General features: G+C 41.1%; 1 protein-coding gene across 1 annotated transcript in view; it reads right to left on the bottom strand.

Moving 5' to 3' along the window:
- Positions 1-24,268, bottom strand: part of maco1b (macoilin 1b) — a 36,088-nt gene extending 11,820 nt beyond the window's left edge. The window contains exons 1-3 of the mRNA XM_084144374.1: positions 24,018-24,268; positions 3,857-3,998; positions 3,362-3,488 (exon numbers count right to left, since the gene is read on the bottom strand). Of these exons, the coding sequence (XP_084000500.1) occupies positions 3,362-3,488; positions 3,857-3,998; positions 24,018-24,097 (349 nt within the window). The 5' untranslated portion in view covers positions 24,098-24,268. The remainder of the gene's footprint in view (positions 1-3,361; positions 3,489-3,856; positions 3,999-24,017) is intronic.
- Positions 24,269-25,259: the final 991 nt, after the last annotated feature.

Below are 25,259 nucleotides of genomic sequence, written 5' to 3'. Positions count from 1 at the left end.
GAGACTTGTCCCAAAGCCACTCCTGCGTTGTCTACGCTGTGTGCTTAGGGTCGTTGTCCTGTTGGAAGGTGACCCTTCGCCCCAATCTGAGCACTCTGGAGCAGGTTTTCATCAAGGATCTCTGTACTTTGCTCCGTTCATCTTTCCCTCGATCCTGACTAGTCTCCCAGTCCCTGCAGCTGAAAAACATCCCCACACTATGATGCTGCCACCCCCATGCTTCACCGTAGGGATGGTGCCAGGTTTCCTCCAGATGTGACGCTTGGCATTCAGGACAAAGAGTTCAATCTTGGTTTCATCAGACCAGAGAATCTTGTTTGTCATGGTCTGAGAGTCCTTTAGGTGCCTTTTGGCAAACTCCAAGCGGGTTGTCATGTGCCTTTTACTGAGGAGTGGCTTCCGTCTGGCCACTACCATAAAGGCCTGATTGGTGGAGTGCTGCAGAGATAGTTGTCCTTCTGGAAAGTTCTCCCATCTCCACAGAGGAACTCTGGAGCTCTGTCAGAGTGACCATCGGGTTCTTGGTCACCTCCCTGACCAAGGCCCTTCTCCCCCGATTGCTCAGTTTGGTCTTGGTGGTTTCAAACTTCTTCCATTTAAGAAAGATGGAGGCCACTGTGTTCTTGGGAACCTTAAATGCTGCAGAAATTTTTTGGTACCCTTCCCCAGATCTGTGCCTCGACACAATCCTGTCTCGGAGCTCTACGGACAACTCCTTCGACCTCATGGCTTGGTTTTTGCTCTGACATACACTGTCAACTGTGAGACCTTATATTAGACAGGTGTGCCACTTTTCAAATCATGTCCAACCAATCAAGTTGTAGAAACATCTCAAGGATGATCAATGGAAACAAGATGCACCTGAGCTCAATTTCGAGTCTCATAGCAAAGGGTCTGAATACTTATGTAAATAAGGTATTTCTGAGTTTTATTTTTAATACATTTGCTAACATTTCTAAAAACCTGTTTTTGCTTTGTCATTATGGGGTATTGTGTGTAGATTGATGAGGAAACACATGTATTTAATACATTTTAGAATGAGGCTGCAACGTAACAAAATGTGGAAAAAGTGAAGGGGTCTGAATACTTTCCGAATGCACTGTACAATTATCTGTAAGGTCCCTCAGTCGAGCAGTGAATTTCAAACACAGATTCAACCACATAGACCAGGGAGGTTTTCCCAATGTCTCACAAAGTAGGGCACCTATCAGTAGATGGGTAAAAAAAAAAATATGCAGACATTGAATATCCCTTTGAGCATGGTGAAGTTATTAACACTTTGGATGCTGTATCGATACACACGTTCACTACAAAGATACAGGCGTCCTTTCTAACTCAGTTGCCTGAGAGAAGGGAAACATGAGGACAATGGTGACATTAAAACAGTTAGAGTTTAATGGCTGTGATAGGAGAAAACTGAGGATGGATGAACAACATTGTAGTTACTCCACAATACTAACCTAATTGACAGAGTGATTGTTAAGGACTGGGGAGGTTAAAAAAAACAAAAACAAAAAAACAATCCTAGATGAAAACCTGGTTCAGTCTGCTTTCCACCAGACACTGGGAGATGAATTCACCTTTCAGCAGGACAATAACCTAAAACACAAGGCCAAATCTACATTGAAGTTGCTTACCAAGAAGACAGTAAATGTTCCTGAATGGCCGAGTTACAGTTTTGACTTAAATCTGCTTGAAAATCTATGGCCAGACCTGATAACGGTTGTCTAGAAATGATCAACAACCAATTTGACAGCGCTTGAAGAATAAAAAGGCTAATGTTGCACAATCCAGGTGTGGAAAGACTTACTCAGAAAGACTCACAGCTGTAATCGCTGCCAAAGGTGATTCTAACATGTGTTGAATACTTATCAAATCAAGATACAGCTATTAGCGTTTTATTTATCATATTATTATTTTTACATATCTTAGAATTTCTTCCACTTTGACAGAGTATTTTGTGTAGATCATAAAAATAAAATGACAAATCCATTTTAATCTCACTTTGTAACACAACAAAATGTGGGAAAAGTCAAGGAGTGTGAATACTTTCTGAAGGCACGGTACATGGTCATGATAACCACACGTCCACATGAAAAATATCCATGCAGACCTACTTCCTCCAAATATGAAACAAGGTTTTACACTGTGGTCAGCGAAGCAGCCCCCCACAAGAACATCACAACAGCAACAGGGTAGATCAGCTTTTGAGTGACAAGTACAAAGTGAGACACAGACACACACAAAAGGACAGCTTTTCAGTGAGGCATACAACAAAACAAAGAGCTCTCCAGAGCTAACATGACTCAATGTGTGATTGTTGGCTGAGACAGCAAGACAGCCATGTCTGGTCCCTCATAGTACGTTCAAACAACAAACTGGCTTTCTGGCAAAGTCCCAGGCCATCTATAATTACATCAGCAGCAGGACAAACAGAATCAATGGATAGAGCATAGATAGCCCCTGTCCATTGTCTCCTAGGCAGAAATACCCACAAGCACATTCACCAACACAGGGTAGGGAATAATGAATGTGTATTAAAGATGCACTATGCAGAAATTGCTCCGCCATTTCCTGGCTGCAAAAACAAAACATCTGTTTATGTGACAAAAAGGAAGTATAGTGTAGAGAATCATTGTACCATCTAAACCGCTATGAAATATTGTATTTTCAACTGTTTGAAGCTGGTGTACAAAACAGAAAGTAAAAGACGCAAAAACTAAACTTAACAGGAAGCATAGAAATGGCACACAGAACAGATTTGCAGCTTCTTAGCCTTGCTTTCAATGAGAATGACAGATCTATAACACACATTTCTATGTGAATGTGGTGGGTCGCCCAAAAAGTTACACATTGCAGCTTTAATACTCCAGTGACAAAATAATTAATTATTTCTCAATTATGCTTTAAGATTCAAATGTCAAATATAGGTAATTAATCCTTCCTCCAAATTACCCTTCTATAGACACAATTTCATGGAAAACCCAAAATTCATGGTCTTTTTTTGTTCTAGTATCTTGAGGAATCACCCTCCTGTGAAACTCCTGTCACCAGTTCCATTTCTTTACAGCTAGGCTTAAATAGTGCAATACAGGGATCATACTAAAGGAGGTTGGTGGCACCTTAATTGGGGAGGACGGGCTTGTAGCAATGGCTGGAGCGGAATTTGTGGAATGGTACCAAATACATCAAACACATGGTTTCCATGTGTTTGATGCCATTCCATTTAATCCATTCCAGCCATTGTTATGAGCCGTCCTCTCTTCAGCAGCCTCCACTGGATCATAACCACACACTAATTCACTGTAATCGATAAGGTATTTTCCTTGTTAAAAGGCAGGTGAATAGGACGAGGGCTTACCTGTGTGCCACACATACTGCACCCACACGTAGGTACTGGCAGCAAAGAACAGCCATTGTACGGGGATGAAGAGCAGGCATATGATGTCGGAGGTAAATGCCACACACACAAAGAACACTGAAAACGCCTGGAAGAGTGGAGACGCGAGTGGGGTTAGTAGGTGCTCTGCGAAAAGGCAGGAAAACACATTGCTACAAACAACCAGAGAGATGTGGGTCACATATTATCCACATCACCATTTTCATTGCTTGATGATTACATTGGCAATTAAATGCAACAACAAATCTGCAAAAGACATCAAAGCCCAATCAATGACTTAGTAGAGTCACCTCTAGAGAATTGGGGGGGAATAACATTATGTAAATATTTTGAAAAACATAGCGGCACTAGTGCAGGGCTCAGATCTTGTTCTGTGGAGGCTCCATAGGCCTGCTCTCCTCGTCTATACCACAGATCGGTCAGGCCAACTCAGGACACAGCCAGACAAACACTCACCAGCCCCTGGTATCTGAAGGAGTCGTACACACTTCTGATGAACAGCCAGAAGGGCCACAGGTACTCAAACCTGAACTCGAGCACAAAGTCTGCCAGTAGCACCAGTGCCCACACCACCAGGAACTTCAGGTACAGGAAGGTACTGGAGAAGAGAGAAATGTATGAGTTTTAACGTGTCCAACGCCACAACCAGCCACAGACTGTTCTCTATGCTACCGTCAGGCAAGCGGTACCAGAGCATCAGGTATTAGACCAACAGGCCCAGAGACAGCATCCATCTCTAAGCAATTAGACGGTTAGCTAATCAATAGCAACTCAGACTGTATGGACTATCTGCAGACTCTACCTGCACTGGCTATATGCACTTAAACACAAACACAAAACACACACACACCGCTGCTACCTTTTTTAAAACTCTTAGTATTATACATCCTGATGCCTAGTTACTTTACCTCTGCCTACATGTACACATCTACCTCTATTACCACACATCCCTTCACATTGATATGGTAATCCTTGTATATATAGCTTCATTCTTGTGTGTTTTATAGGGCTGACCCCATTTAGTTGACTGGTCGATTGTTTGGTCGATAGGCTGTTAGTCGACCAAGATTTCTTTAGTCAAGCAGTATCCCCCCCCAACAAAATAATGTGTCCATGGTGTACAAGACACCTGTTTGATTAAAGCCGGTCTGAGTGGACTAATCCAATGTGGAGGCCGTGGGGATGGCACTGTCCATCACTCAAAATCCCAGTTTTCACTGGCACTTAAAATTAGTGCAAATTAGGGCCAAATTCGAGCTGGCTCTAATGGAATTCTCAAATTTGAGCTGGGCCAAGGGAAACCCGGGCAAACGCAGCCCAGGTAGTCAATTAGAATTCGGGCTGGTGACGCCGTTACTATGCAACCCCCAAGCTGATCACTGCTGGATGCTGACCAGGGGCGGTGTGTTCAATAGGGCGATATGGGCGACGCACTGCCAAACGGGAAAAGGAAGGGATTTTTTTTCTAATCAATTATATCACGGCAACAGTAGTTATCAGTGTTGTAATCTAGACGTCTGGTCTGATCTGCCACTAAATGTCCAATCAGGCTAAAGTCGTGCTTCAAATGGCCACCCCCCCTTTTGGGGCGATTTCAGTCAGGTTGAAAATCGCCCAGAAGTCTGTCATAGACTCCCATGTAAAATCTATTTTTTTCAAATATCAGAGCTTTCAATACAATCTCTATGGGTGTCTGAGGGCTTGCACTTACGCGCTTTCGTCATACGTAACATAACCATGAACGTAACTAAGAAAAGAGCGGGTAGCCTCATCAATCCATTCACTATTACTGTCAAAATGGCAGTGCAACTCGATTGTCTCTTTGAAAGAAGTTCCTTTTTGTCGGCGAACAAATCAAGATAAATTGGCAACGAAACAATTAGGACCTCCCAGACCAAATTTAATAAGTCAACAGGTTTCTACTAAAGGCGGAAAGTCCTACACCCGAGGATTTTCCAAAAATTGGTACGAACGAAAAAAGAACATTGCCACTCAACTGGATGAGGGATACAGGCTAGCTGTCCGCCGCCACAACGATGAGGTTAGTGTTGATAATCACAAGTTTACTGGAGAACTGAGACCAAGTAGAGACTTTGGACAGGGTGGATATGGTATAATAAAGGCAGTTTATTCAGAGGTAAAGATATCTGGAATCGCGTGCACGGACCCGTTCGTCAAACTCTTAGGGAGCTATACATTAAGCCCCATTACTTACCATATCAGATAAGAGAAATTGCTGCAGCTACATATATTTTACATCCTGGCCCTACATAGTTCACTATTTGCATCACTTACCAAAATATTACATGTGGTCATATATGCTTGGAAAGTGGAGATGCCATAGAACGTCAAAAAAGTAAACATTGCTGGAGACACATTGCCGTTTTGGAGAAGACATCGCGTTTGCTAGCGAAGAGATTTGTTGTGGCAAATGAACTTGGGCTGGGAATTGCCAGGAACCTCACGATAAGATATATGCATTGCGAGTCTCATGATTCTATACGTATTGCGATTCGATACTGTGATTTTATTGCGCACCATATGTCTGTTGCAGAGGGATCAGAAAGCCATGAGAACGAGTTTTGATCAGTCATGGAAATAAAAGTGCTGAAAACAAATTGGCTCCCAATGTGAAAAGATTGAGAACAAGCTATGAAGGAACAATAATGGTGTTTTGGTGCAGGTACAGCCAACTAGCGCTAAAATATTGCGATATTGTCAATACAGTATATCGTAAAGTATCACTATGTAACTCGATTTCTTTCACCCCAATCCCTCAAATTAACGGTAAATAACTGAATTGTTTGCCCCACATTTAGCTAAGATGATTAGCTAGCCAGCTAAAATGTTTTATTTAGTTAGCAGTCGCATCTACAATAGTTTACTGTCAATAACATGTCTCCAAAAATGACGTGGTGTCTCCAATTGTGTTGACATTTTACAATTGCGATGCGCATCCATGAGTATCCACTTTCTGTAGCTCAGCTGGTAGAGCACGGCGCTTGTAACGCCAAGGTAGTGGGTTCGATCCCCGGGACCACCCATACACAAAAATGTATGCACGCATGACTGTAAGTCGCTTTGGATAAAAGCGTCTGCTAAATGGCATATTATTATTATTATTATTATTATTATTATCATCATCTGAAGAGAGCCCCGAAACATTGTGTGCAGACATTTTATGCAATAAATGAAGTAGGTTGAATCTAGTAGTTCTGATCTTCTGATTGGACCTGATGAGTTGGGCGAGGTCCCCTCCAGGCTACTGTCACTGTTGCATTGGCTCTGAGTCGGGTTCTCTGTCTTCAAATGTTCAGCCTAAGAGAGGGGATTTTTGTGTGTGTGTGTGTGTGTTTAACAGTGATGATGTGTGTGTGTGTGTGTGTGTGTGTGTGTGTGTGTTTAACAGTGATGATGTGTGTGTGTGTGTGTTTGTGTGTGTGTGTGTGTGTGTGTCCTCAGAGCAAGAACTCGTGAGTTGGAAGAACTGAGAGGCCTATGGCGTGGGTGTTGTCCTTGGCCACCTGCTGACAAGGCTGACAAGATAGGACCCTTTTGTCCATTGTTATTGGATAGGAACAGAACTTATAACCAGCTCCTGACCTAAATAGATCTTAGCACAACATTTTACTCAACATATCATATTCCATATTCACTATAACAAATATATTTACTACGACATTAGCAAGAACCGCCACATCCTCAGCCGGCTAATCCAGTGTGTGAAGTTTTGCGGAGTGTTTGAGTTAGCTTTGCGAGGCAAAGATGAAACTGAGGGCTCCACCAACCCTGGTAAGCCAACACTTTTGAGATCAGTCAATAAATGCTTCTGGTATTGACTTATATGCTGCCCCTGTCTTCATGTTGTTGCTGGACATATCTTTTTTAAAATGTGTGTAGGTCACCTAAATCATCAGAAAAATTGCCCCCCCTGAGAATTTTTTCAGGAGCCGCCACTGATGCTGACACAACGTTAGCTAGCTCGTCTGGGCTTGTTGCTGTTAGCTAACAAATGGACAAGCAGTACTGCAGTAGTCAGACATGACACAAATTACTACCATAGCTGGATCCTAACGTCAGCAAGCTAAATACATGGCTCTGAGTCTGGCTGGCACTGGCAGGAGTATGGGGTAACGTTAGTTACAGCATGGTGAGGGCGAATTAAATAGCTAGCAATATCAGCAAAGCCAGCTGCAGTCACATATTGGATACCTAGCAACATTGCATAATTTCTCATTTCTGGGGGCAGTGGAAATGCAATTTGAGCTAGCCCACCAAGGCCAGCCCAACCTGGGTTGACTTCAAAGTGCCAATGGAAACGGGGCTTAAGACATATGCTGCTGAAATTGTATACGGTTATATTACATTAGAACAATGGTGCAACACTAATAAAAATTATATTATTTTATAACAAATGTGCTTTCACCCGCATTGGATAGCGGTCGCTGTCCGCGGTTCTGAAACATCAGTGTGCTGTTGAATTGGCGCCTTTTCCTAGACCATGTTGGTATGTGCATGAAAGCAAAGTTACCCAGCATATTGGTGTTGAGAACAATGCGGCGGAGGCAGCAGTGGAGTTACGAGATGAGAAAACAGCCCTTGCCTTCATTGTCTAAGAAAAGTGATGAGAGGAAACCAACTTAAATTAGGTCTATAGTCAACAGCCTAACTGTTAAATGTGCCTGGCTTCGATCGCGGGCTGTATCACAACCAACAATTGGCCCAGCGTCGTCCAGGTTAGGGGAGGGTTTGGCCGGGGGAGCTTTACTTTGCTCATCGCGCTCTAGCGACTCCTTGTGGCGGGCCGGGCACCTGCAGGCTGACCTCGGTCGTCAGTTGAACGGTGTTTCCTCCAACACATTGGTGCGGCTGGCTTCCAGGTTAAGCGGGCGGGTGTTAAGAAGCGCGGTTTGGCAGGTCATGTTTCGGAGGACACATGACTCACCCTTCGCCTCCCGAGCCCGTTGGGGAGTTGCAGCGATGAGACAAGATCGAAATTGGGGAGAAAAAGGGGGTAAATAATATCTAGCTTTAGAAATGACAGATCCTGCTTGTGTTGCCTGTTTGATTGTTTGTTTAATAGCCTACTGATTCCGTGAGCACCAAGCCTCACGCAACATGTTGGCTAAACAATTCCACAAAATCAGCTGTTTTCATGTTTGTTATGCTGTAAAAGGCTTTACACTTTATTCGTTAGAACAGCCTCTCTGGTATTACTTATACATTTATTTAGTGTTGTTTACACGGTTCCAAATTGTCCGAAAAATAACCCTCCTTTTTCTTGGTCTCCTTAGTTATTTTTATCATCATCCTCCTCCTCCTCCTCATTATAATAAGTAATGTAATTATCATTAGTAGGCTTAGTATATCAGCCTTGTATAACCACCATCGAGCTGTAGGCCTAAGAGCGCATCCTGTTCAGTCTTAATACCATATCTTAGGCCTATATTTCAATACTTATATAGGCTACTGTATCATTCATTTGTTCATGTCATCACACAGCATACGAGTCATTCATGATTTGAAATGCAATCAAGCATTTTAGTTATAAAATAACAAAGCAAACTTTGAATAATTAGCGTAAACAATAAATAAACAGTTCCATAAATCGGCAATTGCATTCACAAATGCATGCGACTGTTTTTAGTCTTTGCTGTAATAAAAGGTCCCCCCCCTACAAAAAGAAAACAGACTCTCTGGTACGCTTATAATTTATTTAGTGTTGTTTACATTGTTCCAAATGGTCAGAAATATTATATTGTAATCTAACAGCACCGGTTCGGCACACATAATATGCACGCAGCGCTTCTTCTCCAGTATTTACCACAACTAGTCAAATTTATTCCACACATCTGACTTCCCCTTTAACTCCTGAGCAACCAAACATTCCCCCGTTTCGAGTTTATTTGTCACATCATCTGCATCCATTTTGCTGTCACGTGTTACAGTGTGTTACAACCAATTTATTAATGTGATTATGACATGCTATAGGTCAAGCCCTATTGTTCACGTGCATGCGATGCATACATGTGTCACTTAAAAGAGAGCAAGGGTTGAGGGAATAGGGAATGTTTTTCCTAAACAAATTAGGGATTTCGGTAACATAACTTTTCAGAGGGGAAATGGCTGTAATTATTTTGCAGGTTCAGCAACACGGACAGCTCGATAAACACTGTTGATGCTCTGCGGTGGAGGCTGCAGCAGGGAGGAGAGAGAGACAACGGGTGCTAGTCACACAGTCACTCTGTCATTTTTTTAACACAGCGCAGCAAGTCTGAGCCCGGCACAATCAAATTACGGTTGGACTCACTCTAGTCATTTGTGTGTCTTAATTATTTCATCAAACAGTGCACTTAAAGTATCAGACAAGCTTAGAGCAGACAGCCACGCTCAAGGTCCTAAACGATATTATAACCGCGATCGATAATAGACAGTACTGTGCAGCCGTTTTCATTGACCTGGCCAAGGCTTTCGACTCTGTTAACCACCGCATTCTTATTGGCAGACTAAATAGCCTTGGTTTCTCAAATGACTGCCTTGCCTGGTTCACCAACTACTTCTCAGATAGAGTTCAATGTGTCAAATCGGAGGGCCTGTTGTCTGGACCTATGGCAGTCTCTATGGGGGTGCCACAGGGTTCAATTCTTGGGCTGACTCTTTTCTCTGTGTATATCAATGACGTCGCTCTTGCTGCTGGTGACTCTCAGATCCACCTCTACGCAGACGACACCATTTTGTATACATCTGGCCCTTCATTGGACACTGTGTTAACAAACCTCCAAACGAGCTTCAATGCCATACAACACTCCTTCAGTAGCCTCCAACTGCTCTTAAACACTAGTAAAACTAAATGCATTCTCTTCAACCGAACGCTGCTTGCACCCGCCCACCCGACTAGAATCACTACTCTCGACGGGTCTGACCTAGAGTATGTGGACAACTACAAATATCTAGGTGTCTGGTTAGACTGTAAACTCTCCTTCCAGACTCACATTAAGAATCTCCAATCCAAAGTTAAATCTAGAATCCGTTTCCTATTTCGTAACAAAGCCTCCTTCACTCATGCTGCCAAACATGCCCTCGTAAAACTGACTATCCTACCGATCCTTGACTTCGGCGATGTCATTTACAAAATAGCCTCCAACACTCTACTCAGCAAATTGGATGTAGTCTATCACAGTGCCATCCGTTTTGTCTCCAAAGCCCCATATACTACCCACCACTGTGACCTGTACGCTCTTGTTGGCTGGTCCTCACTACATATTCGTCGCCAAACCCACTGGCTCCAGGCCATCTATAAATCACTGCTAGGCAAATCCCCGCCTTATCTTAGCTCATTGGTCACCATAGCAACACCCACCCGTAGTCTGCGCTCCAGCAGGTATATCTCACTGGTCATCCCCAAAGCCAACACCTCCTTTGGCCGCCATTCCTTCCAGTTCTCTGCTGCCAATGACTGGAACAAATTGCAAAAATCTCTGAAGCTGGAGACACTTATCTCCCTCACTAACTTTAAGCATCAGTTGTCAGAGCACCTTACCGATCACTGCACCTGTACACAGCCCATCTGAAATTAGCCCGCCCAACTACCTCATCCCTATATTGTTATTTATTTTGCTCATTTGTACCCCAGTATCTCTATTTGCACATCATCTCTTGCACATCTATCATTCCAGTGTTAATACTAATTGTAATTATTTTGCACTATAGCCTATTTATTGCCTTACCTCCATAACTTGCTACATTTGCACACACTGTATATATATGTATTTCTGTTGTATTTTTGACTTTGTTTTGTTTTACCCCATATGTAACTCTGTGTTGTTGTTTTTATCGCACTGCTTTGCTTTATCTTGGCCAGGTCGCAGTTGTAAATGAGAACTTGTTCTCAACTGGTTTACCTGGTTAAATAAAGGTGAAATAAAAAAAATAAAAAATATATATAGTTGATTTGATTAAAACACATTAGTATGTGTCTATATATGGAGAAGAAGAAAAAAGTTTAAACATTGACCAATCGAAAACAAAAATAATAATTGTCGGGGACAGCCCTAGTGTTTTATTTCTCATGTTGACATTTTTCTTATTTAATTCTGCATTGTTGGGGAAGCGCTTGCAAGTAAGCATTTCACTGTAAAGGTCTACACCTGTTGTATTCGGCACATGTGACAAATAAAATGTGATTGGATTTGAACCATCTTTCAATAAGACTAGATTGTGTAAAGGTGTGGGATCTAAAAAGTACCTGCTCAAAAACCAAGGGATTAGCTACTCAACAGATTACTAGCTGCAGGTGTCACGCGCTTGCCGTCACAGACGGATGCAGACTAAGCTTTTTTATGTAACTAGTGTAGACCTAAATATCATTTGTAGTTTACAACATCAGACAGACATGAGAATTGAGAAGACAATAAGAAGTTTTAAAATCAGTAAGACAGTCAATCTTTTTAGCTAGAACAGTTAAAGGGATAGTTCACCCACGTTACAAAATTACACATTGGTTTCCTTACCATGTAAGCATTTTTCGCGCATCATGTCCAAATCATCTATAAATAGGGTGTCCACCCACTCTGCCCAGTGGGTGAAAACTCGCCTTGGTGAAGAAATGTCACTTCCTTATGTTACATTTTAGCAAGGCAAATATGATTCTTTATGTTCTGAATCATTCAGTAGGGTATTTCTCGAACATATCATTAACATGTCTAAAAAGTCGGATTTCATAACCTAATACATCCAATAATAAGCACCGAGCTCTGTTGACAGAGCCTGCAAAGTTGTTTCCACGGGTTGCAAAAAGCCTAATTAATATTAAACGAACTGGATTAAATGTAAAAGGGTTTGAAAATGTAAAAAACTTGTGGTACGCTCAGTGCTCCGTTTACATTTCACAGAGCAACGATTGTTTTTGTGAGAAATCTTCTAAAAACAGGAATTTCGCATTAATATAAAAAGCGTATATTAAAATACATGTCATGTCTCAAAAAAATATATTTTACCTCTATATTGTTTTATGTCCTCTGGATTCGAGAAGAAAGATGAGTTCAATGGTGAGCCTGTCAGTTGGCCTTAATTCTCGCAATGCTATTTCCCAGATTCTTTACCACTTTTTCTCTGGCCTAATTTTGGCCATCCTACATTGGTAAAAACACTTTTGAACAGATCATTATAGAGACATGAGGTTTGGACCATTGGTTTTCTTATAGGAGTATCTACACAATTAACATTATTTTACCCATTGGTCAAAAGATGAGTATTTGATTGGACACCCTACTATAAGTGCCTTTGTTGAGTCTCAAAATCAATTTGAGATACTTTCGTATGATTTGGACTAGGGCTCTCCTTGACAGAAAATAATATTGGTCGACCGAAAGTCGCATGTTCTTAATTTTAACTTGTCTTTTTCCATATATAGCCACAACTTATGTATGTGAGCTTGTCTGATGCATTAAGCTTACGGTTTGATGAAATAAGACAAATGCCTCAAGAGGGCTCCAGAGATCTAGATAACCAGAAGAAAAAAACGTAACCTGACCCAACTATTCTCCTCCCGCTCCTGCTGGCTTTCACAAATTCTGCTATTACTCTCCTGAAGTTGCCGGTAATAGGCTACACGAGGAGTCGGCAACGTTTCTCATGTAGAATGCCAATTTATCTTATAATTTCTACAGATCTGCGTGCCAGTTATGGGTTTCTATCTCTAAATCATTGTCATATGGTTAATAAAAATTCTATCCAAATCTAAATGAAAATGATCAACCTAAAAAGTAACTTCTATTGCCAACTATGTAAAAATTGCCTACATAAAGCCAACAAAAAAACATTGCAGCCTGCAGAAAATATCCTGATAAAAATAAATATCCTATAAATCACATTGGCTACACATGGCCAGTGGCGACCAACCATTCAGGGCAGGTGCACCTGTTTTGAGCCCCACCAGTTTAGCTAAAAAAATATAATAACACAATTTTATTTTTTGCATGTTCTTTTGGCATTAATACGTGTCACATACCCATTTGCAAACAATGCAAACTGCAGCCAGCGGAAAATACGGAGCGTAGGGGTTGGTAATGTTCTCTAGTTGCGGCGTGATTGGCTATGTGTTCTGTCACTCATGGGGACACTACGTCGCCGCAAAATCTACGGGTAGAGCTAAAATATTCAAGCCCCTTGGGTGCTGCCATAGAGTTACATTAGCAGTGCCCATTCAAGAAGGCTCAAGGTCATTGGCCACAGATAAAATGACGTCAAATCACGTTATATCTATCGTAGCTTTGATTGGACTGATCAAACTTTCAAAATCTTAGCTAGCAGTCATCATCATGAATCAAGTCGACAATCTACTGGCAAATATTTTTCAATCCTTGTCATATGAAGAGAAATTATAGACAAAACATATCGGTGCTCATCGGCCATTGAACATAAACATCACACAACAAGTTGAAAATCGCATATTCAACAATGAGTGGTTTGGAAGGAATCAGTGGCTAACTGCAAGCAATCACAAGCCTGCTATTCAGTGGAGTGGGTGTGTGGTCCAAGTCTGGGTTTAAGGGTCTCTTTTCCATGCTTAAAAAGGATAAACATTCAACATTGGCCATGCTGTCAATCTAGCACGACTTCTGCCGTGCTCAAAACAACTGGAAAATCTGTGGGGAAAAAATGAGCTCCGACTGGGAAAAAAAAAAATGTCAACTCGGAATTCCAAGTCGGGAACTCGGCCCTCTTTCTAGAGCTCCGAACTGATGATCACTCATCATGATTCGACCTTGTTCCCCCCACCCCATGTTGTGTAGTAAGCTGTTAGTAGCCCATGTGCCTCACCCTAATAATTTGGTCCCTTTTCCCCTCATAATTTAGCCTACTGTTCTGACTTGGTGGTGCACATATAGCCTACAGCCTGTTTTAGAGAAATGTCAAATGTTGTAAGAACGGCCCATATTCTGAATTCTGTCGCTGTACATTTCAAAAGTGCTTAACAAAGTTATATTGACTACGTCTGTCCTAGCTTGCTCATTCATGTCTTAATCGAAATTAAGGATTGCCTCTTATCCGCTCGTCGTCCCCTTATGCCATAATTTGTACATCTCAATTGTACATCTTAATTTTGGCATGGTTACCTGCCTACAATACCCACTGTAGTGTGCGTAGGTCGCAAGCCCATAGTAAATCAATACAGCTAACTTGCTAGCTACTACTGTTAGCTAGCCACAAATAATTGTTAGCTAGCTACCAACAAATAATTGACATCTACATTGGTTTTAGGTCATTTTTGCCTGTTATACTATCTGGATAGCTACATTCTTAACATTCACATATATATATAGCTGATAATTATGAAGTAAAACATTTGCTTTGTGTATATATTTTTTAGGCTCCATTGTTGCCATTGTCCTGGCTGGAAGAAGGTTCAGTGAATGGGGAGATGCATCATGAGGTAATACAGTACGGGGAGTTCGAGTGCTTCTCAAATGTAATGTTTTATGCATTCTCCACACTCTCGTCCTCACAAGAACATACTCAAGAGAATGTCCTCGGAGAATACACTTTGAGCATGAGAGTGTGGAGCATGGTAGTATGCATATTGAGAAACATCCAATGATGAGGACATCCCCTCAAGTGGGTACAAGGAACAATATTACTATTATTGCTGTGTATTGGACTTTGTTATTATTATATTGCCTGTGGTCCAGGATATTAACACAATGATGACACCACGCCAATTAATGAACAATGGACAATATATTGAGGCGTCACATGGACTGGGGGTGCAGCACACTGAATCCCTACATGGGCAAAATATGGTAATATAAGTTGGAAAGCTATCCCCTACATTTTTTTTTTTTTTGCTACTGATAAGGAGAGATGGCCAGTTTCATATGGGCTACTACACAATTGCTTTTGTTATTTTTCTTCCTGTTGATTTCTTGGACATACCCGCTTTTATTATACATTTACATTTTACATTTTAGTCATTTAGCAGACGCTCTTATCCAGAGCGACTTACAGTTAGTGAGTGCATACATTATTTTTTATTTTATACTGGCCCCCCGTGGGAATCGAACCCACAACCCTGGCGTTGCAAATGCCATGCTCTACCAACTGAGCTACATCCCTGCCAGCCATTCCCTCCCCTACCCTGGACGACGCTGGGCCAATTGTGCGCCGCCCATGGGTCTCCCGGTCACGGCCGGCTACGACAGAGCCTGGATTCGAACCAGGATCTCTAGTGGCACAGCTAGCACTGTGATGCAGTGCCTTAGACCACTGCGCCACTCGGGAGACACAAGTACGGAGCACTTAAATGCCTACAGCTGCAATTATACATAGTATGGAGCACTTAAATGCCTACAGCTGCAGTATCCTATTTGACTGTTTAGGCTTGCATTTCTGTTATATTTACTTTATTTAAATAAATAAAAATTATGACCCACCCTAACTCATCAAGTCAGTTAAAGTAAACATTTTCAGACCTTAACTAAACTGTAAAGACAAAAAAATATGCTGCTTAAAGTGGAACTGACAGCGTTTTAGCAACATGAAATCATATAAATATCTGTTCATATACACACCCAGGAAGAATGACGCCTTCTGACAAGCGAGCACTTATTATGGTAATTTTCACATTTTTATACTTTCATAGAATGTTCAGGAATGACAGAGGTATGTGAACATTCTATAGCAATATATAAATAAATTGGAAAGCGGCCGTACGTTTGGACCATTAAATAGACACTGCATTAAATAAAACCGAATAAAAACGTGTCAGTCTTGTCCAGGACCGGACGCTACACAGACCGGTGTGCCATAGCCAATCAGAGCTACAGTAGGCCTATATGCAAATAAGCCATTTGACACACGAGCCTGCAATCATTCACTTTGAACTAGACTGTGTTTACAGGCAATAGCAACAGCGCGACTTTAGACCATTAGAAAGCATTCGCCAAAAAAAACACCTGAATGGTTTTCTGCAAATATGTAAATACCACCGGAGTCCTCTTACATTTGGGAACTTCACGGTCCTATTGATCAAACAACCATGAGCAGGTAGGCTCTCTTTCCCTCCCTCCCCAAGATCAACAACTAATGTTAGCCAGAGAGATGAGTAAAAATCTAACGAGGCAAGAGTAGATGACCCCTCTCAAACTTTTTCAGCTTGTAGTTGGCTGTCACAATTGCACTGATAAACGATGGGGAATAGTAGCCTGTTTGCCCTTCTGCAGCTTGCCTGCCATTGCATGCTTTTCCCAACCCAAGTTGACAAGTGAATGGGAACTGCCTGCCCCCCCATTTGATTGATGCCAAATACATTTGATTGACAACTAAGAGATATGCATGCTAGCTAGCAAAGCAATTCACATTTCTTGCTAGCTAACCAAATGACACCAACATCTCTAGCTGTAGCCACCAAAAAAACAATGAGGGGAAAACGTCAGTCACTCACCCACTCGTCCAATGACATGACATCCTACCAACAGCTAGCTAACTAGCGTTAGGCTCCGTGTTTTTAGCATGCTAAATACAAAATGGGCCTCAGGAACAAAAATATAAAACGCAACCTGTAAAGTGTTGGTCCCATGTTTCATGAGCTGAAATAAAAGTTCCCAGAAATTGTCAATTTGCACAAAAATCGTATTTCTCAAATCGTTGTGAACAGAGTGCCCAATGGTGGCGGTAGGGTTATGGTATGGCAGGCATAAGCTACGGACAACAAACACAATTGCATTTTATCTATGGCAATTTGAAAGCACAGAGATACCGTAACGAGATCCTGAGGCCCATTGTCATGCCATTCATCCGCCACCATCGCCTCATGTTTCAGCATGATAATGCACGGCCCCACGTCGCAAGGATCTGTACACAATTCCTGGAAGCTGAAAATGTCCCAGTTCTTCCATGGCCTGCATACTCACCAGACATGTCACCCACTGAGCACGTTTGGGATGCTCTGGATCGACATGTACGACAGCGTGTTCCAGTTCCCGCCAATATCCAGCAACTTCGCACAGCCATTGAAGTGGGACAACATTCCACAATCAACAGCCTGATCAATTATATGCGAAGGAGATGTCGCGCTGCAGCTGTCTAGGCCCCTTGCTTTTTTCAATCTTTACTAACGACATGCCACTAGCTTTGAGTAAAGCCAGTGTGTCTATGTATGCGGATGACTCAACACTATACATGTCAGCTACTACAGCAACTGAAATGATTGCAACACCTAACAAAGAGCTGCAGTTAGTTTCAGAATGGGTGGCAAGGAATAAGCTAGACCTAAATATTTCTAAAACTAAAAGCATTGTATTTGGGACAAATCATTCACTAAACCCTAAACCTCAACTAAATCTTGTAATAAATAATGTGGAAATTGAGCAAGTTGAGGTGACTAACATGCTTAGAGCAACCCTGGATTGTAAACTGTCATGGTCAAAACATGTTGATACAACAATAGCTAAGATGGGTAGAAGTCTGTCCATAATAAAGCACTGCTCTGCCTTCTTAACAACACTATCAACAAGGCAGGTCCTACAGGCTCTAGGTTTTGTAGCACCGGGACTACTGTTCAATCGTGTGGTCAGGTGCCACAAAGAGGGACTTAGGAAAATTACAATTAGCTCAGAACAGGGCAGCACGGCTGGTACTTAAATGTACAGAGAGCTAACATTAATAATATGCATGTCAATCTCTCACGGCTCAAAGTGGAGGAGAGATTGACTTAATCACTACTTGTTTCTGTAAGAAGTGTAGACAAGCTCAATGCACCGAGCTGTCTGTTTAAACTACTAGCACACAGCTCGGACACACATGTATACCCCACAAGACGTGCTACCAGAGGTCTCTTCACAATCCCCAAGTCCAGAACAGACTATGGGAGGCGCACAGTACTACATAGAGCAATGACTACATGGAACTCTATTCCACATCAGGTAACTGATGCAAGCAGTAGAATGAGATTTTAAAAAACAGATAAAAATACACCTTATGGAAGAGCAGGGACTATGAAGAGACACATAGGTACAGACACACGCACTCTACACACACACATACATTGTAATATTGTTGTATGGTGGTATTATACATTTTGTTTTGTAGCTATGTAGTGGTGTAATGTTATATGATGTACTGTTTTATATTTTGTTTTGTGTGTGATGTAAGTGCCTTAATGGGTTTGGACCCCAGGAAGAATAGCTGCCGCATTAGCAGCAGCTAATGGGGATCCCTAATAAATACGCCAATATTTCACAATAATGCCTTGCGATCTGGAGGGTGGCCTTTTGTATTACCCCAATGGTCCAAATGTGGAATCCGTACCCCTGCCGATATCATGGGTGTGAGAACCTTCCAAGATTTGAAAGACATTACATGGCAACTCCTTTTTTCTATATTTACAACTTAAGTTAGCTATGCTGGTTTATGGAGTCCCATGGGAAACCCAACTACCAAACCACCCAATGATGGGATTTATAAATAAATTATCTGGGCTCCCGAAAGGACTGATCTCTATGATATATAAACAACTTTTGGAAAGCGCATATTCTGAGCTAGCCATTAAAGAAAGTATGGTCCACAGATCTAAGTGAATCTGAACAATCCTTTAATTGGAACAGAATATGGAAAGATATGACCTTGGCATCCCGTAATCCGAACCATCATCTTATACATTTTAAGTTTGTTCACAGACTGTATTTAACACCAAGGAAACGTTTTACAATGAAATTGGCCCCAACTCCCAACTGTTCACTGTGTCCCCTAAATTAGGTAGGCACATTATTTCATATGATGTGGGAGTGCACTGCAGTTAAATCATTCTGGGACAAATTTAGAAAATTCATTTCGAAGTGCATGAATGTAAATATGCTATGCTTTGCATCTACTATGTTACTTAACGATGATCGCTCCTTGAATCTCTCAATTAATCAGAGACGATTACTGCAGGCAGGCAGCACTGCTGCAAAAATGATGTTGGCTCTTAGATGGCAATTACCTCACTCTCTCCCAATTTGCCAGTGGATACAGTTACTATTAGAAGTTATAACGTTAGAATTATCAACAGCAAGAATGAATGTGCTAGTCAAGGAACAAATGAGGCCTGGACAAATATACTTGACTTTGTAAAGAATAATCTCAGCTATAGCCTAACACATAGGTTTTTTTATTTGTATGTGTTGGGCTTCAGCTGAGATTATTATTTACAGTTACAGAGCTTAATGGCTGTGATAGGAGTAAACTGAGGAGAGAGAGAGAGAGCGAGAAAGAAAACTGAGGAGAGAGAGACTTCAGAAAGTATTCACACCCCTTGACATTTTGTTGTTACAGCCGGAATTTAAAATTGATTAAATTGAGATTTTTTTGTCACTGGCTTACACACCCCATAATGTCAAAGCGGAATTATGTTTTCGAAATTTTTACAAATTAATGAAAAATGAAAAGATGAAATGTCTTGGGTCAATAAGTACTCAACCCCTTTGTTATGGCAAGCCTAAATAAGTTCAGGTGTAAAATTGTGCTTAAAAAGTCACAAATTGCATAGACTCGCTGTGTGCAATAATAGTGTTTAACATGATTTTTGAATGACTACCTCATCTCTGTACCCCACACATCTGTAAGGTCTCTCAGTCGAGCAGTACATTTCAAACACAGATTCAACCACAAAGACCAGGGAGGTTTTCCAATGCCTCACAAAGGGCACCTATCGGTATATGGGTAAAAAAAAAAAAAGGACATTTAATATCCCTTTGAGCATGGTGAAGTTATTAATTACACTTTGGATGGTGTATCAATACACCCAGTCACTACAAAGATACAGGCGTCCTTCCTAACTCAGTTGCCGGAGAGTTAGGAAACCAATGGTGACTTTAAAACAGTTAGAGTTTAATGGCTGTGATAGGAGAAAACTGAGGATGGATTAACATTGTAGTTACACCACAATTAAAGATGTTAACCTTTTACCGGTCATGCTTATCGGTCTATAGGTTAATTTCCATAATGTTGTGGAATTAAATTACCATGTGTTTTTGTTAGTCGTCATGCATCTTATTTATCACACGCACACAGCACACAGAGCCTAGTTTGAGGAGAGGAGTAGCTCCTCAAAAAGCCTGTAGGCTACTAGAGTGAAACCTGCTTTTGTAAACTCAGTCATTGCGCAATCAACTCAGGATTAAAAAGTGCCTCCCATTCCCCATTCGGGTGCATTGGCTTTAGCCTGCCTACCGTTGACTATCAGCGCATCACCCACCACTTTGCAATGTTAGCTTGAGGCAGTATAATTGTTCAAATAATGAGGCATGTCTTACCTTGCTTCAAAGTAGCTTTGTGAAAATCCAGCCATAGAAACGTGGAGGCAATTATTTTATAAAGACTTCCTCATGCCATTAACCAGCATTTCTCTCCTGTTCTATTGGTTTTAATATCAACTTTCTTTCGTTGTCCAGATGCCAAAAGCATAATCCTAGTCATTATCAACCATTCATAGCTGTCGCTATTAGATTCCCCTCTAAGTTTCTACGTGAGATTTTCATCTCTGTCACATATGGAACCACTTGCATTAGGTGCGCTGTTTAGAACGGTGTTTTCCGCAAATTGCATTTTGGCAAATGTTTGAAAATAATGTTTTATTAGCTGCTTCATTACAGAAGTGCATGTTCAATAATGTCCTTGTAGGCATGCATAGTACCAGAGAGGAAGAGGCGAAGCGAGAGGTTTCACTCTCGCCAAAATCTGTCCAAAATAAGCCCAATGCATTTCTATCTGCTTATTTTGGGCCTAAGCTTATCGGCTGCCTTCCCACCTTGGGATGACTCCCATTGCTAGGGCAGAAACATAAGCATCTCGTCATTATATACAGATCACTGATAGTATTTTCTGTTGGTCATGTCATTTTACTGTTTGAAAAAATGTTTACCGGTTAATGAGGGTCAGTTAGTAGGCAGCAAAATGTACCTACATTTGCATCCCTATTCCAGAATACTAACCTAATTGACAGAGTGAAAAGGAAGAAGCCTGTACAGAATAAAAATATTCCAAAACAACCTGTTTGCAACAAGGCACTAAAGTAATACTGCAAAAAATGTGGCAAAGCAACTAACTTTTTGTCCAGAATACAAAGTGCTATGTTTGTGGCAAATCCAATACAACACGTTACTGAGTACCACTCTCCATATTTTCAAGCATAGTGGTGGCTGCATCATGTTATGGGTGTGCTTGTAATCATTAAGGACTGGGGAGTTTTTCAGGATAAAAAAAGAAACGGAACTAAGCACGGGCTGGTTCAGTCTGCTTTCCACCAGACACAGATGAATTCACTATTCAGCAGGACAATAACCTAAAGGCCAAATCTACACTGTAGTTGCTTACCATGAAGACAGTGAATGTTTCTGAGTGGCTGAGTTACTGTTTTGACTTAAATCTACTTGAAGATCTATGGCAAGACCTGAAAATATCTAACTTTAAGCATCAGTTGTCAGAGCAGCTTACCGATCACTGCACCTGTACACAGCCCATCTGTAATTAGCCCACCCAACTACCTCATCCCCATATTGTTATTTATTTTGCTAATTTGCACCCCAGTATCTCTATTTGCACATCTATCACTCCAGTGTTAATACTAAATTGTAATTATTTTGCACTGTCCTATTTATTGCCTTACCTCCATAACTTACTACATTTGCACACACTGTATATAGATTTTCTATTGTGTTATTGACGGTACGTTTTGTTTATTCCATATGTAACTGTGTTGTTGTTGTTTTTAAATCGCACTGCTTTGCTTTATCTTGGCCAGGTCGCAGTTGTAAATGAGAACTTGTTCTCAACTGGCTTACCTGGTTAAATAAAGGTGAAATTAAAAATAAATTTAAAAAATGGTTATCTAGCAATGATCAACAGCCAATTTGACAGCGCTTGTAAAATGTTGAAAATGATAAATGGGCAAATGTTGCACAATCCAGGTGTGGAAAGCTCTTAGGGACTTCCCCAGAAAGACTAAACAGCTGTAATCGCTGCCAAAGATCATTCTACAAAGTATAGACTCAGGGGTGTGAATACTTATGTAAAATGAGATCTTTTTGCATTTCATTTTCAATAAATGTGCAAACATTTTTACAAACAAGTTTTCACTTTGTCATTATGGGGTATTGTGTGTAGATGGATGAGAAAAATACATATTTAATCCATTTTTAATTCAGGCTGTAACAACAAAATGTGGAATAAGTCAAGGGGTATGAATACTTTCTGAAGGCACGGTGTGTGTGTGTGATATATCCCACACACACACACAGATTGTACAAAACATTAGGAACAGTTTCCTAATATTGTGTTGCACCCCCTTTTGACCTCAGCACAGCCTTAATTCGTTGGGGCATGGTCTCTACAAGGTGTCGAAAGCGTTCCACTGGTATGCTGGTCCATATTGACTCCAATTCTTCCCACAGTTGTGCCAAGTTGGCTGGATGTCCTTTGGGTGGTGGACCATTCTTGATACACACGGGAAAATGTTAAGCGTGAAAAACCCAGCAGCGTTGCAGTTCTTGACACACTCAAACCGGTGCGCCTGGCACCTACTACCATACTCCGTTCAAAGGTACTTAAATATTTTGACTTGCCCATCTGAATGGCACACATACACAATCCATGTCTCAATGATCTCAAGGCTTAAAAATAATTGTTTAATCTGCCTCTACCCCTTAATCTACACTGATTGAAGTGGATTTAACAAGTGACCTCAACAAAGGATCATAGCTTTCACCTGGATTCACCTGGTCAGTCTATATCATGGAAAGAAAAGGTGTTCACGTTTTGTACATTCAGTGTATATATTTTTTACTCTGTAATATAATCATAAGGATGTTTTTTATTTGTGAGTGGCAGCCCACAGGTGAATATGAAGTGATTATATAATAATATGAATTTGTATATTATACCTGTAACCCCCCATGAAAAAAAATACAAAATAAATAACAATTGTCACAAACAAAGGAAACCTTAATTTAGTAATTTGGGTGAATTATCCCTTTAATGTACATCGACATTTTTGCTGTCTGAATTACAATGAGTGTTATCTGAATGACAGGGTGCAATGCAGGCAAGGTTTGTTTGACCAACTGAGTTGGTAAATAAGCTACAAAAGGGTGGTTAACTGCTGCTAACTGTTCCATAAGTACCCAGCCAAGCTAGGAGGCTAAATAACGCTGCTGCCTCCAGTTGTAGTTAGTTAAAGTTACCTAGCTAGCTAACTACTTCAGACAGTAATATGGGATAAATATCATTATTTGAGATGCCTAATTGAAGCAGGTGTGTTAAAGCCATGCTATGGCTTGGGGCCTATCCCTGGCTAATAGCCTAACGACGTTACACCAGAGAATTTATACCATTACATTTAGCTAGTTAGCCAGTTATGCTATGCTATTCTATCCACAACATAGCTAGTTAGCTAACTAACTACTTGTTCCCTAGCGGATTTACTTGACTGAGAGTGTCAGTGTGACATTTTACATTAGGAGAGACACAGTAGCTAACGTTAGCTAGCTAGATGCTAGTTGACAACCCAACCCTGCAATTAAGGAGTCTTAGAAGCAAGTCCCCTTATAGCAGTGAGAACCCACCACTAGTAGCCTTCATATACCTGCCGTATATACCCTCGGTGATTCGGTTCCGTTTTAACGGCCGTCTGAGTTTGCTGCAGTCCGCATTGCGCCGCTTCATCCTCCTCCCCTTCGGTTTGGCTTTTGAATTCCTACTGTAATCTTATCCAGTTTTCTTGCGTGAGCGGACAAAGACAATAAATGAAGTCCCTGTGAAATATAACACTCTTATTATTTTTTCTACTGGAAACAAAGAAATAAATAAAATACTATTCAAGAACCTCCTCTTTTCTCAAAGCGCAGGCTAGCGCTATAATTTACGTCTGTCAGGTTGTGAGACAGTCGGTTTATCCAATCACTTTATTTGCCAACGTCTTTCATTTTTTGATTGAGGCAAAGATGAGCCATTTATATTGCTCGTGTCCACCAGATAGGGACGGCAAACAGCACCTCACGCTTGAGTCTCGCCATTCGACCAATTATATTATTTGTGGACAAATCAGGTATTGCTGATTGACCTATCGGTTAGCCCTGGGGCGGGCTTTCTTCCTACGGTGGAACCAATGAACACTCCGTACCGTGACGATGAACGAGAGACGCAGGCATGCTTGTTGGCCATGATTTGTGTAGGCCTCAGGGGTGTAGTGCTGCCGGAGCTCCCTCCCTTTTATTTTTTTGAGAATACACGGAGCTGTTAAAACTATTTCTGGCAAATGTATTCCGATAAATTCTAAATAAATTATATTTAATTACCACTAAAATGCCATTAAAAACGATAGAATGAAAAAACAAATAAATATATATAGCAGCCTAGAGGTAGGTAAATGGTGGTTTCTTCCATGTCTTCTCTCTGGCGCGGTAGCGAGAATGATGATGAACTATAGATGGGTTAGCTGACAACGTCACAAAAACGATGCGCGCGCTTCAATGGGGCCGCAGTGCATGTGTTGTTGTGTTTCTGGATGGCCAGATAGCTAGCAACAATGACAAGAAACTACCATGTGGGGAATCGTGACTCATTTCAGTTAGTTTCATTTGTTCTTGATACTATGTCTTGTTTGGAGGTGTTTTGACTGATTTCATATACATTCTAAAATTCGCTAGCTAGCAAACCAACAACTGTAACAACACATTTGAGAGACAAGTGCTCATTGTGCAAATGTATTTATGTTTTAATTAAAGATTGGAGACGAAATATAGTTTACATGTTGTCAACAATCTAAGCCAACCCCTGTCTGTTTTGCCCCATAGTTGCGCACACATCGGTTTTGTTGCTAAACAAC

This window comes from Coregonus lavaretus, assembly GCF_964263955.1.
Source record: "Coregonus lavaretus genome assembly, chromosome: 27".
Classification (NCBI taxonomy): Eukaryota; Metazoa; Chordata; class Actinopteri; order Salmoniformes; family Salmonidae; genus Coregonus; species Coregonus lavaretus.
This window is presented reverse-complemented; position numbering and strand designations above follow the sequence as displayed.